Genomic DNA, 16,546 nt, shown 5'->3' on the forward strand with positions numbered 1-16,546 from the left:
TCGTGACTCGCATTGTTCTTTTAATTGACTTGCCGCTCATTGCTTTTATACAGAAGTGGAAATGAAGAAAAACTGATGAGCCTCCTCACACCATTAAATGTGAACTGTCACGCTAGTGATGGAAGGAAGGTGATTTATTAAAGTATATTTGCTAATGTTGCCTCAATATCGGTTTGACAATGGGATTGTTAATGTAAAACCATCCTCAAATGTTTACCGAGCCACTCAAATAAAACATATGTAGCCAGGCATTTCAAATGTACAGTGAGGAAAATAAGTATTTGAACACCCTGCTATTTTGCAAGTTCTCCCACTTAGAAATCATGGAGGGGTCTGAAATTGTCATCGTAGGTGCATGTCCACTGTGAGACATAATAAATAAAAAAAATCCAGAAATCACAATGTATGATTTTGTAACTATTTATTTGTATGATACAGCTGCAAATAAGTATTTGAACAGAGGAAATCAATGTTAATATTTGGTACAGTAGCCTTTGCTTGCATTTACAGAGGTCAAACGTTTCCTGTAGTTTTTCACCAGGTTTGCACACACTGCAGGAGGGATTTTGGCCCACTCCTCCACACAGATCTTCTCTAGATCAGTCAGGTTTCTGGCCTGTCGCTGAGAAACACAGAGTTTGAGCTCCCTCCAAAGATTCTCTATTGGGTTTAGGTCCGGAGACTGGCAAGGCCACGCCAGAACCTTGATATGCTTCTTACAGAGCCACTCCTTGGTTATCCTGGCTGTGTGCTTCTGGTCATTGTCATGTTGGAAGACCCAGCCTCAATGCTCTAACTGAGGGAAGGAGGTTGTTCCCGAAAATCTCGCAATACATGGCCCCGGTCATCCTCTCCTTTATACAGTGCAGTCGCCCTGTCCCATGTGCAGAAAAACACCCCCAAAGCATGATGCTACCACCCCCATGCTTCACTGTAGGGATGGTGTTCTTGGGATGGTACTCATCATTCTTCTTCCTCCAAACACGTTTAGTGGAATTATGACCAAAAAGTTCTATTTTGGTCTCATCTGACCACATGACTTTCTCCCATGACTCCTCTGGATCATCCAAATGGTCATTGGCAAACTTAAGATGGGCCTGGACATGTGCTGGTTTAAGCAGGGGAACCTTTCGTGCCATGCATGATTTCAAACCCTGACGTCTTAGTGTATTACCAACAGTAACCTTGGAAACGGTGTTCCCAGCTCTTTTCAGGTCATTGACCAGCTCCTCCCGTGTAGTTCTGGGCTGATTTCTCACCTTTCTTAGGATCATTGAGACCCCACGAGGTGAGATCTTGCATGGAGCCCCAGTCCGAGGGAGATTGACAGTCATGTTTAGCTTCTTCTATTTTCTAATGATTGCTCCAACAGGGGACCTTTTTTCACCAAGCTGCTTGGCAATTTCCCCGTAGCCCTTTCCAGCCTTGTGGAGGTGTACAATTTTGTCTCTAGTGTCTTTGGACAGCTCTTTGGTCTTGGCCATGTTAGTAGTTGGATTCTTACTGATTGTATGGGGTGGACAGGTGTCTTTATGCAGCTAACGACCTCAAACAGGTGCATCTAATTTAGGATAATAATGGAGTGGAGGTGGACATTTTAAAGGCAGACTAACAGGTCTTTGAGGGTCAGAATTCTAGCTGATAGACAGGTGTTCAAATACTTATTTGCAGCTGTATCATACAAATAAATAATAAAAAAAATCATACATTGTGATTTCTGGATTTTTTTTTTAGATTATGTCTCTCACAGTGGACATGCACCTACGATGACAATTTCAGACCCCTCCATGATTTCTTAGTGGGAGAACTTGCAAAATAGCAGGGTGTTCAAATACTTATTTTCCTCCCTGTAATAGGGCCATGTTCTACATGTATCTTTATTTAAATAAATGCTTTGCATATGTGTTTCTAAATGGATTGTTTGTGGGTTGCAGTCCACCCCTCTGCATCTGGCCGCGGGTTATAATCGTGTGAAGACAGTGCAGCTGTTGTTGCAGCATGGAGCCGACGTGCACGCTAAAGACAAAGGGTACGATGTCTGTGTCGAGTGTGACTCAAAGTGCTGTACAAGTTAAGCTCTATGCTGTCAGTTAGCACAGAAATAGATCCCCTTCAGTTTGTACAAAAACAAACAAAACTTCTGTTTACAGTAATGTACTTAAAATGGACGTCTACGGGTCAAGATGCTCTGCAGGCATAATTCCAGTCTCTTTTTACTGGCTTTACCACCTTTATAGAGATGCACAGTACCATAATGGCCTCTGCTGATTCTGTAGCCAATGAGATTGTTTGCTCAACATTTAAATTAGAGGTCAACCGATAGTGAATATTACTAATAAGGCTAACTAGGTTGGCCACTCTCGTATTGTATACTGACAGCGAACCCTTCTCAGCTGCTCCAGCAATGGACTAGCCTGGATGCCAGCTGAACTTAGCCCTGCCCACAACATTTGAGGTCGGGAAATTCGGTCTGGGCTTGATCCGTTGTGGAGCGACTATGCTCAAACCAGAGATGTTTGGACCAATCAAATTGTCAGGGCGGGCTTTATACGATGGTGGACACATGATCAACAGTAAGTTAACGTAATCATGCACGTCATCAAAGAGAGCTTGGGTTGAATTAGCTTGAATTCGAGTATGATGATGTCAGGCTAAAGTACTCTGTGTATACTTAAATTCTTTTTACAACATTGGCAAAGATTGTTTACAGTTTACACTCATCTACTTCTTCCAGTGTGCGTGCAGTTGAGTTCTGTTGACAACTATGCGTCGCTCAACATATGTGACTTACTCCGTTGCTCTGATTAGTTGTAGGTCTATCCAATTGAGTGCAGAGGCATTTTCTTTCCTTGTTCGGTTGAAACACGCCCCATAATCACAGCCCAATGGAGGTGACTAGAATCTGAGTATGACGACATCAGGCTAGCAACGGACACAATCCAGGAAAACTATCAGTATGGATTTTTGCAGATAATAACTGATTGTTCCAGCAAAACCGATCAATCGGTCGACCTCTAATTTAAATAGTCTGGTTTAGAGTTCCGCTGCGCGCCATTAGAGTTTTTCTAAAACCCTCCACCTCCCCCAGCACCACCTGCCTAGATCTGCTACAAGATTGATGTATGCCTATTCATGCAGCAGCAGCATATCTTACATGCTCACAGAGTACAGAGTAAACATTATTTTATATAAATTTGGCCATGACATAATAATAATAATTATCAGCCTACCAATATCATCCATAATTTTAACTGCATCCCTTGTTGAAAAATTGGATGTAACTTCGTACAGACAAGATTAATATTCAATTCTATTACACTAGTCCCATTTTAACATGTATAATTGTGGCAATAATTTTGGAACAGTGTGTATATCGTCCCCTAGACTTTGCTGTAAACACATTTTTTGTTTGTTCTTGCATTCTGAGGAATGTGTTTTTAAATGTATTTACTTAACTTTGAACCAGAAAAATTCTGATAAAAAAACTAGTCAGAAACAATCTTTCATTATTGTAGTCACTAAATCACTCTATACTATCTTACACTTGGCCTTGTGTTTACAGGGATCTTGTGCCTCTTCATAATGCCTGTTCATACGGTCACTATGAGGTAGCTGAGTTGCTAGTAAAGGTATTCACATGTTTCTTGTCTGCTTTCTTGTCCTGAGTTCTTTCATTTTAGTTGTGTGTCAAGTCGTAACTACACTCCATCTGTTCGTTTTCCGCAGCATGGAGCCAGCGTCAACGCTATGGACCTGTGGCAGTTCACACCTTTGCACGAGGCAGCCTCAAAAAACAGAGTGGAGGTCTGTTCTCTCCTGCTCAGTTACGGGGCCGACCCCACCTTCCTCAACTGCCACAACAAGAGCGCGATGGACCTGACCCCGACTGCCCTGCTGAAAGAGCGCCTGGCATGTAAGCGCGTGACTGCTCCTAAGATCAGCTTGCGTTTTGTTTGGTACGTAATTGACTGATGGGGTGTCGCTCTCTGTTGCAGATGAGTTCAGAGGTCACGTTTTGCTGCAGGCGTCACGTGAGGCGGACATGGCCCGCTTTAAAAAACACCTCTCTCTTGAGACCATCAACTTCAAACACCCTCTAACCCAAGAGACCGCTCTAGTAAGGCTTTCTTTCTCTTTTTTATTATATGTATTTTACGTATGAAAGAAGTCTCTTATGCCAAGTTTGCATTTATTTGATCACAAATACAGTAAAAACAGTAATATTGTGAAATAGTTTTACAATTTAAAAGAATTGTTTTCTATTTAAAGGGGTCATGTATTGAGCAATCAACTTTACCTTGAGCTTTTGATATATAAGGTCATGGTAATATAAGAATATCCTGTAAGTTTCAGAGCTGGAAACTTCCTTGTCAGTCAAAGAAAAGCTTTTATTGACAGCTGGCTCAGCAAACTTGATCTGGGAATGTGCCTCCCTGTAACGTCAGAGAGTGGTGAAACACTGCCTTAACAGAAGAAGAAGTACGCCTGATTCTGTAGCCCCGCCCACCGATTTTAGGCCTATGTGGAGCTAAACCGGATCGAACTTCCAAGCAATAAACAAGCTGCATAAGCTTCATTCGGATTCCAATATTATGAATGCATGGATGAAGTTTATTTTGAATGAATATCCAGCTCACGTGGGGAAGAGATTGCGCATTTGTTCCTTCATTTCACCACGGATTCGTTTGTAAACAAGAGATTTGCAGACAGGATGATATTAAATAAATGAATGATGCAACACACTAATGTGAGTAAAAGTGTTTTTTATATGTGATAGTATTTCATTGTTACAGATCGTTTGATATCTACTGATTATGTGTACGAGTCCAACCGAACATACCTTAGCACGCTGTCACAGGCTGGAGAATCCTTAATTTGAGGTGTTGTTGGTTCATTGTGCTGCGATTCGTGATCAGACTTTGACATGTATGGGCCAGGGCTACCAAAACGTATCACCGGCCTGTGGACGGGCTATCTTAAATAGTGAAATAACATTCCTTTCTTGATGTGCGTTGTTCACTCTCTTGACTTGATATTTGAAGGAAAATACAATCGCGGAAGTTTTGATCATGTTTTGATTTGTCTGACTCTGCAGTGAGGCTTGTGTGCATGTGTGTTTGTGTGTGTGTGTGTGTGTGTGTGTGTGTTAGTAATGCACGGTTCGAGGTTATATCCACCGATCGGGCGGGTCAAGTAATAAAAAATAACATTCCAATCAATCGCGAGTGGATGAGAGATAAATCATTGTGTTTGTCCGATAAAGACATTTTGCGAGCCCTAGCTTTGGGACGATTCATTCCGGTTGTCATTTTCCCACACGCTTTCAAAACAATCCCTCACATTGTACTGACGGGGGGGCAGAAGCTCATTATAATATGCAATGCTTATCCAATCATAGCAGTCAGCGTTTACTTTCAAGTCTGCAGTGTGACACGCCCATAAAAACAGAGCGTTCCAGGAGAGAGGCTCAAAACCAGGGTAGAAAAAATATCCTATTACTTATTCATTATGATGTTTTTTAATGTAAAAACCACTCAAACGTCATAAGTTGACCTCAGACAACAGTATAAATTTTTTTATATATACTGTTACATTACCCATTTAAATATATATTTGAAAATTTAATTTATTCCTGTAATGGCAAAGCTAAATTTTCAGCAGCAATTACTTTTTAGTTTTCAGTGTCACATGATAATTCAGAAATCTTTCAAAAATTCTGATTTGGTGCTCAAGAATTATTTCTTATTATTATTTACCTTTACATTTATGCATTTGGCAGATGCTTTTATCCAAAGTGACTTTCATTCAAGGTACACATTTACATTTTATCAGTGATGAAAACAGTTGTGCTGCTTTATATTTGTGGAAACCATTAAACATTTTTTTCATTATTCTTTGATTAAATAGAAAAAAAACAAGCATTTATTTGAAATAGAAATATTTTGCATTATAACATTATTAATGTCTTTAGTGTCACTTTAATGCAGCATTAATTTCTGTCAAGGAAAGTTTTTTTTGGAAATTAAACTGAAAAATGTTATTTATCATCACAATTTGTCAATAACTACAAAAAGCATATTTCCAACTATTAAATCCTATTGGATGAGCCTCGATTGAAAAAGTTAAAAACATAGCTGATATGCACACTCCTGTGAATGCTACAATTAAACACAAACCATCTAAAGAATATTTTAGAAGAGATTTGTATAGGTCTTGAAGTGAATAAAAGAGGTTTCTGTGATTTTCTTTGATAGCATTGTGCCTCCATGTCACCCTATCCCAAGAGGAAACAGATAAGTGAACTGCTGCTCAGAAAAGGAGCCAACGTCAATGAGAAGAATAAAGAGTGAGTCAGTCGCGTTGTTCGGGTTTGCAAAGGGTGTCTTAGTGATGGTGTATCATATCCAGTAACGGCTTCTGGATCTCTGTCTTTCACACAGCTTCCTGACACCTCTGCATCTGGCCGCTGAGAAGTCCCACAATGACATCATCGAGGTGTTGGTGAAACACGAGGCGAAAGTAAGTGAGATTTTTCAGCTGCAGTAAATACATCTATTATACATGGGCACCACAGATGTTTTTAGTATCACAGTTATTCTGTCAGCCTTTAGTTGTGCCATCAGGGTGAAAACACATTAATACGAATTAATAACTCGAATGAACTAACAAATTAATAATTAGTAACAAACTATTCAGCTACTATAAGTATATCCACCCTTACACAGATACAAACAGTACACTCACATTTACATTGTACTATATAGTGCTATACTGAAAAATGTAAACTATTTAATCGCCCAGCAATATATTAAAAGTTAAATATATTACATCCTACTTTACCTGCACACATACAGTATGCTCAAGTAAAGTAATATATACAAAATAGCAAATCTCGGCTGTGTGATTGTTTATATTATTGTAAAATGTAAATGTATTGTCGCAGAGATCTATATATAAAATGGTATATATATTATATCCAACTTTGCATACATACAGTATACTTATGTAGGGTGATCTATACTATATAGCAAATCAAGCACTTGACTTCTATCTATCTACCTATCTATCTATCTAATGTATTATATAAGGCAAATCAACTGCTTGACTTGCTTGTCGCAAAATGTTAACTATATTTTAGCCCAGCTCTAATCTGCTAAATGCGATCATAAGCCATTAAGATATTATAAACATCAACATCCAGATTTTTTGTAAAGCTGCTTTGAAACAATGTGTATTGTGAAAAGCGGAATACAAATAAATTTTACTTGCCTTGTGATTGAACATGAATTCCAAATTATAATTTTTTTATACAGATTTCATCAATACACAATCCAGTGACTTCCCAAGTCTCTCCCCTACATTTGTCTTGTTGAATATCCGATATGTTTCAATCAGAAATACATCAAATAATTTTGATATGTCCCTCATTTTGTAAAATCAAACAAAAGTTGTGTTCACAGTAATGCACTGGTTGTCTATGGAGCTTTTCCTGTCAACGTGTTGTGATGTGCAGGTGAATGCGGTAGATAACCTGGGTCAGACAGCGCTGCACCGTGCAGCTCACTGCGGCCATCTGCAGACCTGCCGCATGCTCCTGAGTGCTGGATGTGACCCGCTCATCACCTCCCTACAGGGCTTCTCACCCTCCCAGCTCGCCAATCAAAGCATTCAGGAGATACTGCAAGGTGACGCTTTAGTTCAAATTCACTATTTACTCACCCTCATGTCGTTCCAAACCTGTATGACTTTCTTCTGTAGAACACAAAAAAAAAGAAAAATAGCAGAATGTTTGTGCTGATTCATTATACATAGGGTTGGGTATCGTTTGAATTTCAACAATTCCAACTCTGCTTATCGATTCCTAATTTCGATTCCAAGGTAAAAAAAAACTTCCAATTCACACCGCACAGACAAACACCAACAAACAAGTCTGTCGGAGTTTGTTGGATCAGTGTGTTACACCGTGTGCGTCTGTCGCCATTGGTTGGAGTTTGTCTTCACCCGACTGAACAATCTTGCATTTGTTGGGTCGTGGAATGTTTGAGCAGTGTGGTATGATTTTCCAACAAACGTCAACAAACTCTGACGTAAACTGAGCTGGACACGAACCGTTGCCATGACGATGAAGTAAGTCCCTTGCAAAGACTGTGTGTAGTTGCTGGGCGTGCTTAGTAAATTATCCTTGTTGTGAAAACGGAAGGTTTCTGGACAAATCAGAAGACAGTAAGTTTTGTGCTAGAGTGAAAGAAATCTGCCTGTGAGCAGAGAGATTCGTTACATGGATGCACTCTCGCGTTACAATAATGCGCTCTTGACATTTAACGCCATAGAAATGGCCTCAAATGAACTATAAAATGAGAAGAAAATTAAGTTACTCCGTCAAGTCTTTTTTTGTTTGACTAACGTTATTATAAAGACGGCAGCAGGAATATTAGGCTGCTGTCACTTTAAGAGCTGCACAGATCCAATATACTGTTACACATGCGTTTTCTTTGTCAACTGTTTAAGTTCACATAACCGACTGTTTTTACGAGGCTATTTTGACATATTTTTGTGTGTATTTGTCTGTTCAAGTGCAAAAAGACAGAAGATAACTCAGTTCAGTATCACACACTATACAGTATGAGAGGCGGCTTTCTATGCGCACGTTTTGGATGTGTGTGCAGCACAGAAAACAGCATGCGGGTCTAGGGCTGTGACGGTGGCAGTTTTTTACCACCGCGGTGGTAATGGACCAACTACCGGCGGTGGCGCGGTGGTTGTGGGGCCGGGTACACACACACGTATATTAAAAACGCAAAGCTTAAATTTGGCTCACCTCAGAAAGCCTACCTCTCTCGTTTGGCATCAATAAGAGGAATCGATTTTCGATTCCCAACCCTAATTAAACATTAGTTGTATGGAAGAGATCAGCATGAATTTCTGTTTTGTTTACAATGGTATAAAGTCATACAGGATTGAAATGAGAAATATAAAATATTCTTTTTGGGCGAACTAATATCATTTGAAGTGCCCCATTATGCTTTTTTCAGATATTACCTTTCATCTAGTGTGTTATATTGGTGTTTGTGGATGTAAAATGTCTGCAAAGTTTCAAAGATCAAAGTGCACGATAAATGGAGTTATTGTCTTCCAAAAGAAAGTCTGAAATGAGTCATCAGTAATTCCAGTCGTTCTTCCGGCACGAACCAAGTAGTTTTGTAACATATTTGTATAATTTGCATAATGTCAGCCTATGTTCTTCATCATTGGCTGCCTGCTTTGAGACCCTGAGGAAGGCTCTTTAGCAGAAACATGTCAGTATATTTTTTACTTAACATTTTAAGTGTTGCTGGAATTCCCTTTGTTTCTTGGCTGCCTGCGAACAAAGTCTACTTTTACTCTCCCTCAAGCTACTTCTTTCAATGTTTCATTTTCAGACTCTGGCTCAAATTGATACAGTAAAACTGATGCTACTGTGTATACAAGTACTGAGGAAGCCTCTGGAGCTGAAATTCATATAGTGTAATAAGCATTTTTTATTTCCAACACACACTGTAAGCGGTATACCAATCAAATTATTAGACCAATCAGAGCAGAGTAGGTTCTCTGAAAGGAGGCATTAGAGAAACTAAATCCTTTATTGAACTGTTTCAGACACTGAGAAAAGAGGAGATCCTGCAATGTATGTTATGAGAAAATTAAGAGTTTGTTGACCTTGAATGGATGTAAATCTATTGTAGAATACCTCCAAAATAAAAAAATTAGGACCTTTTAAAATAACACAACTGGGAACCTCAACTTAACAAATAAACACAAAGCACATAAACATAAAAACATTCGTATTTTACCTTGCTTGTTGTCATAGAGAATTTTTTATTTTTATTCTTTTTATTCCTAGAGGGAGCATTTACAAGCAACTCAGATTCAGATAGGCAGCTGTTAGAAGCCTCCAAATCAGGAGATCTGGAAGTGGTGAAGGTGAGGACTAAATACACCAAACAGTGTGAAATGATGTAGTTGTGTAATCATTAAGTTGATTATAGCAGATTCCCATGTTAGGACTGACATATTGTTTTTTTACCTTCCCCATATAGAAGCTCTGTACTCTTCAGAACGTGAACTGTAGAGACGTTGAGGGAAGGCAGTCCACACCACTGCACTTTGCGGCGGGGTACAACCGTGTAGCTGTGGTGGAGTATCTGCTGCAGCACGGAGCCGATGTGCACGCTAAAGATAAGGGGTGAGATGTCAAAAGACTGCAGATCTAAATGTGTAAATGTGGAGTCAGCAGAACAGAGAATTTCAAGCATTTATGGATTGAACTCTGCAGCACCACAGGAAAATAAATGCTAATTTGATAGGATTCACTAGAGCTTGCAGTTGGAATCGAATGTGATAAGTCTTTAACTATGAAATAATACAAAAACAATAAATAGGCAACGTCTTACTATTTCACTTGCCGCATTTACATGAACAAATGACGTTTTTTAAAAAGACCTATTATGCTTTCATGTTTATCTTTCTTTAGTGTGTAATATTGACCATGAAAAAGGTCTGCAAAGTTACAAAGCACAAAGGGAGTTATTCTCTATATCAGTGCACACTGTTTCTGAACTCCCTGAAACGCTGCAATTGTAGTATTGAAATTTCTTCCAGGAGCGAACATGTTACACTATTCCTCACTTGGATAATTTCCGTCGAGGACATACACAAAAGGGAAGAGTCTTAAGATGCGTTAGTTGTGTGTTCTCGCCATGTCGAAGAGAAGCTGTTTTTTTCCACCCCAGTTAGTGTAAGTGCCGTGACATTTCTAAAACATTCTTGAAGCGGTTGACCAATCACAACAGACTAGGATGACAGCATAGACTGTAAAAAAATATGGACTTAGTGTCCGTGACGTCACCCATAGGATTCTGAAGAGCAGTTTTGAAGAGCAAAGTAGGGTTGAGCTGGCCGTTGCCATCTTGTCAGCACGTCATCGCGTGTCACTCCCGGATAATAGAAAATGGGCAAAGGGGCGGGGCGTGGGCGGAGCTGAGGTGACGCGATGACTAACAGACAGCAGATAAATGGCTTTCCACATGTCACTCAAAGTGGCCACGCCCTTAATTATGCAGAACTTTAAAGGGTTAGTTCACCCAAAAATGAAAATTCTGTCATTAATTACTTACCCTCATGTCGTCCGACACCCGTCAGACCTCTGTTCATCTTCGGAACAGAAATGAAGATATTTTAGTTGAAATCTGATGGCTCTGAAAGGCCTCCATTGGCACAATGGCACTTTACACTCTCAAGACCCTTAAAAGGTACTAAAGACGTCGTTACAAAGTCCATCTCACTACAGTGGTTCTACAATAACTTTATGAATTGGCGAGAATAGTTTTTGTGCGCAAAAAAACCCTAAATAACGACTTACATAGTGATGACGATTTCAAAACAAGGCATCATGAAGCTTCGAAGCGTTATGAATCAGCGAGTCGAATCAGCGGTTTGAATCGCCAAATTTCAGCAGTTTGGCGGTTAGACCAAATCATGATTCGGCTCACTGATTCATAATGCTTCGAAGCTTCATGAGGCCGTGTTCTGAAATCGTCATCACTATGTAAGTCGTTATTTAGGGGTTTTTTCGCACAAAAACTATTGTCGCAGATTCATAAAGTTATTTTAGAACCACTGTAGTGAGATGGACTTTGTAACGACGTCTTTAGTACCTTTTAAGGGTCTTGAGAGTGTAAAGTGCCATTGTGCCAATGGAGGCCTTTCAGAGCCATCAGATTTCAACTAAAATATCTTCATTTCTGTTCCGAAGATGAACGGAGGTCTTACGGGTGTCGAACGACATGAGGGGAAGTAATTAATGACAGAATTTTCATTTTTGGGTGAACTAACCCTTTAAGGCTTTATATAATGTAAACGAATGAGTTATAAAAAATATTCACCCCCCTCACAGTTGTCATGAAGGGCAAAATTAGCCGTATAGACCAAAACCACAATTTGTCCCAGGCTGTAAACATGTGTTTTTCTGCTGTAAAGTTGGGCATTTTAACATGGGGCTCAATGAGATTCTGCTCCCTTCTGGAGCCTGTCTCTAGTGGCCAGTCGATAAATTGCAATTTAAGTCACTTCCGTATTGGCTTCAAGAGAAATTGTTGGAGGTTGCTGCTTGGATGAGAGGAGCTGCATCAAATGTCAGATATGTGCAAAAATAAAATGTGTTTTTTTGAACATTCAAGCAGGAAAACCTATTCTAGTAGACCCCAAAAACAAACTCAAGACTTTGATTGGTTAAAGAGGACTTTTCCTTTTTTCAGAAATGACTCACAGATTCATAAGTTAATGAATAAGCAGGTCGAATCAACGACTCACTTTTTATGAAAACTTAGGTCAAATCAGGTCAAATATATATAATACAAAATAAATCAAATTTAAAAAGACATGAAATGTTTTGAAATAGAAATGTAAGTTTTTTTCCTTATTAAACAGAAATAGAACATGAAATGTATTTTCATTTCAAAATGATAATCACAAAATATTTGTTTTAAATAAATAAGTAAATATATATAAATATAATAAATACTTATATTAAATATTAAAATAAGCTGTTAAAAATCATAAATAATAAAACATGAATATATATAAAATTTTCTTGTTTAACTACTGTAAATTATTTAAGAAATGCTTGAAGAAACACAAGTGCCATAATGACAAAAGGACACATGATTTCATATGGACCCAAACTGTGATGATGCGTTTCCACATTAATCACCATCACTAATCTAGTGAAATCTAGTAACGTTCTTCAAATGTACATTTAAAAAATAAATATTTAAGGGATAATGTAGCCAGTTGTTATCGCAGGATAAACATTATCCTGCTTATTACATGGCTACTTGGCACATAAGTAAATAATTTGACATGAAATATTGACTTGAGTTAAGATTTTACTAGGTCTTTAAGCGCAAAGCTTCTACGGAGAAAGCAGTTGCTAGCAAGTTCAAACTAGACGGACATTTAAGGGATACAGTACAGTCATACCACTTATTACACGGCATTTCGCCACATAAATATTTATGGGGATAAGAGATATTGATTTGAGATGAAGCAGTTTTCAAATCTTTCCTGTTTATAATCCATTACTGTGTAATCGTTGCAAAATACAGCAGCTGCGTTTGATGGAAACAAGAGAGCAAAAGCGTACACACACAATATTGATTTGAGTTTTAATATTTTATTAGCTCACCAAAACGCATACCTTCCACAAAGAAAAAAACGTTCCTAGCAAGTGTATTGCGCTGACTTCAGTTACCCGGATGAGCCTGTGTTATTCGTTTTTACCGGGAACAACATAACACTGGATAGCACAATTGACCATTTGTTTTTGTTATAAATACATGAAAATGTTTCGTTGGTTTTAAAGGGGTCATAGAATGACATTTTTGTACAAGTTAATATGATTCTTTAGTGTCTAAATGAAAAGTTTGTAATATACTTTAATTAAAAATTCTCATTAGTATTGTAAGAAAACACTCATTTTACCTGGTCAAAACCAACTCAGTTTTCAGCAAGTCATTTCAGTGTATGTGACTTTAAATGATAATGAGCTTTGCTCACCCCGCCCCCTCTGCTCTGTGGGGCATTCGGTTCGACCCGACACAACACCACACGTGGAGTGTTGCCTTGACAACATTTGAGGGTATATTTTCGAGAAATAATGGCAACGGGAGTCTCTGAGGACACATCTAAGCAACCTTATAATTTTGAACCGGAGTCGAAGTTCGAACAGGACGTTTCTGAATGGTTGGTTAACGTCATGTCACTTTGATCTATCTTTGTACTGGCAGAGTAGTGTAGTTGCTATGTGTTTACTGATGTGTTAGTTCATTGACAGATTGATGTTATGTTATAAGATTTTTTTTTTTACATTACTTCTTAATCAGTAACAGACACCGTTATAAACCATGTACAAAAGTAAGCTTAGTGTAGTGTTACCACGTTAACTTTATCACCTGAGTACACAGTTTGTAATAACAAACATAACGCGTTGTTCATTATAAACGTGGGATTATGAATTATATTGAGAACGTCATACACAGAAAGCATGCCGTAATGTAACTTACCCTGTAAACTTTAGCCTCATTCATCGTGAAGCGTGCAAGCATTAATATAAAGGTTAATAAAACACAACACCACAATCGCTTAGACGCCATTCTGCTCCAGCGTATCAACAATGGCAGACTGATGACAGCTCGCTCAGGGCGGGTCTGTGTTGAAACGCTGCTGTCAATCAACAATCGTAGGGGGGGCATACACCGTGTAACGTCACACGGTCAGACGGCTCGATTTGAGACAGGGGAAAATATATAAGGATATTAAAAAAAAACACTGGATGTATTTTTATCATTATAGGATGGTTGTGTACAGGCACTGCCAACACACATTTCCGTATAATCAACTTGTAAAAGTGCATGTACCATTCTATGACCCCTTTAAGTAAGATGGTGTCTCTGTTTTGTGCTACATAGTGGCCTGGTCCCCTTGCACAACGCCTGTTCCTATGGGCATTACGAGGTCGCTGAGCTCCTCGTCATTCATGGTGCTGTGGTTAACGTGGCCGACCTGTGGAAGTTCACCCCACTGCATGAGGCGGCCGCCAAGGGCAAATATGAGATCTGCAAACTGCTGCTTCAGGTATTGAAGAGCTCAGATTGACATCAATTGCTCAGGCTTTGAATTGAAATGATTTCTATTATCAATGGCAGCAAAGTGATGAAGGAAGCACTGTCTTTACTACAGTATAACAAAGTAATTCCTTGACACAGCATGGTGCCGACCCGACCAAAAAGAATCGTGATGGAAACACCCCTCTGGACTTGGTGAAGGATGAAGATACAGACGTTCAGGATCTGCTCAGGGGTGACGCAGCGCTGCTGGATGCTGCTAAGAAAGGCTGCTTATCCCGCGTTAAAAAGCTCTGCACTCCAGACAACGTGAACTGTCGAGACACGCAGGGACGTCACTCAACCCCACTGCACCTTGCAGGTAGGTGTGGATCAAAGTGTGATACACACTTGACATAAGTTTTTCTCTTGACATGAATGTGTCTCTTATAGTGTTTGACTAATAAGGGTTTTTAACGGCAGATGCTGATACAGATATCTTAGAGAGCACGGTGGCCGATATATACATACAATATGGTACCACACAATTTATTTTAAAAATCGTTAATAAGATGCACTACATTTCTGTATTAAAACTAGTATTATATATAATTTACTAAAACATTTTAAAATAATTAGAAATGCATAAATTTGAAAAAAGTGAACTTAATATACCGCTGATATATACATTAAATATCTATACATTAAATATTAAATATGTTAAAATTATATATGTATTTAAAAATAATTCAAGCTCTATCAATTTGAAAAAGTGAACTTAATATACAAGTAATCTGTTAAAAAACAGATACTAAAATACAGATTTATACACAAATAAAGAAAACATTAATAATAAAGAATGTAAACTCAGTCCTCACAGATTTACTAGATCACAGAGCGTACTGAGGATTGCATTTTCTCAAATTTAAACACTAATTATGCATTCAGCACATAGCAGCCAATAAGAAACAGAGCACCAGGGTTTGAAATGTAAGGGCGTTTTCACACCTACCTTGTTTGGTCCGGATTTTCGTACTTTTCAGTTTGGTCCGAATAAAAATTGCAGGTGTGAAACCTACCCCGTACCACGGTCCGGACCAAACAGACGAAATTTGGTCCGACGAAAAGAGGTCCGGTCCGGATCAAACTGAACAAAGGTTCGGTTCGTTTCTAGTGTGAAAGCATTTTCTGTATGGTTCGGACTTTCAGACCATTTACAGGAAGTTCCTGTTTATGTTTAAATATTATGTTATTTTTAAATTCAATCTAGGCTACATGATTATGAAAAGTGAAAATATGCGCAATGTCAGAAGACAGAAAGTCAGAAATAATTTTGAACGAAATTTTGTATGATTTTGCTTAGAAAGCATTTCTTTAATGGGAATTTCGTTTTGTATAAATTGTATCTTAATTTTAATCAACGTTTAATCAGATAATTGCCTGGATTTAATAAATAAGAAGCAAATAGCCTAGTCTATAGCAGACAATAATCGCGGGAGCGATCACATGCTTTACACATGAACTGGAGCGGGTCTCAAACAAACCCAAACTCAGCAGGCTACTTGCCTCACAAACATGAGAAATATGTGTATATAAGCTTGAAATGTCCACTTTTAAACGTAACGAATAAAAAATAGTCAAGCAATGCGCACTGTTCAATAGTGGCAACGATATGCTTCCGTTCATTCATACTTGTCAAAGACGCTGACGTCAGACGCACGTCCGTTTACAAACCAATCAATGTCCAGATGCCGCCCACATAGATGATGACGAGTGGACGCAAGTGCGTCATGTAAAGTTCTTTAGTCCGCTCGCATGACTGCAATGTGAAACCAAACCAAAACTAACCGAATGTATAAAAAGTATCAAAACATGAACTTCGGTTCGGACCTTGGTGCGGACTTTCA

At 38.7% G+C, this 16,546-nt stretch overlaps 1 protein-coding gene across 1 annotated transcript in view; it reads left to right on the plus strand.

Moving 5' to 3' along the window:
- LOC307143717 (poly [ADP-ribose] polymerase tankyrase-2-like) overlaps positions 1 to 16,546 on the plus strand; it is a 48,295-nt gene that overhangs the window by 5,047 nt on the left and 26,702 nt on the right. Inside the window, exons 5-16 of the mRNA XM_079845475.1 lie at positions 54 to 129; positions 1,935 to 2,029; positions 3,563 to 3,629; positions 3,727 to 3,913; positions 3,996 to 4,117; positions 6,255 to 6,346; positions 6,441 to 6,519; positions 7,514 to 7,685; positions 9,881 to 9,960; positions 10,077 to 10,222; positions 14,505 to 14,670; positions 14,802 to 15,021. Coding sequence (XP_079701601.1) covers positions 54 to 129; positions 1,935 to 2,029; positions 3,563 to 3,629; positions 3,727 to 3,913; positions 3,996 to 4,117; positions 6,255 to 6,346; positions 6,441 to 6,519; positions 7,514 to 7,685; positions 9,881 to 9,960; positions 10,077 to 10,222; positions 14,505 to 14,670; positions 14,802 to 15,021 — 1,502 coding nt within the window. The remainder of the gene's footprint in view (positions 1 to 53; positions 130 to 1,934; positions 2,030 to 3,562; positions 3,630 to 3,726; positions 3,914 to 3,995; positions 4,118 to 6,254; positions 6,347 to 6,440; positions 6,520 to 7,513; positions 7,686 to 9,880; positions 9,961 to 10,076; positions 10,223 to 14,504; positions 14,671 to 14,801; positions 15,022 to 16,546) is intronic.

Source organism: Gobio gobio, assembly GCF_949357685.1.
Source record: "Gobio gobio genome assembly, chromosome: 20".
NCBI lineage: Eukaryota > Metazoa > Chordata > Actinopteri > Cypriniformes > Gobionidae > Gobio > Gobio gobio.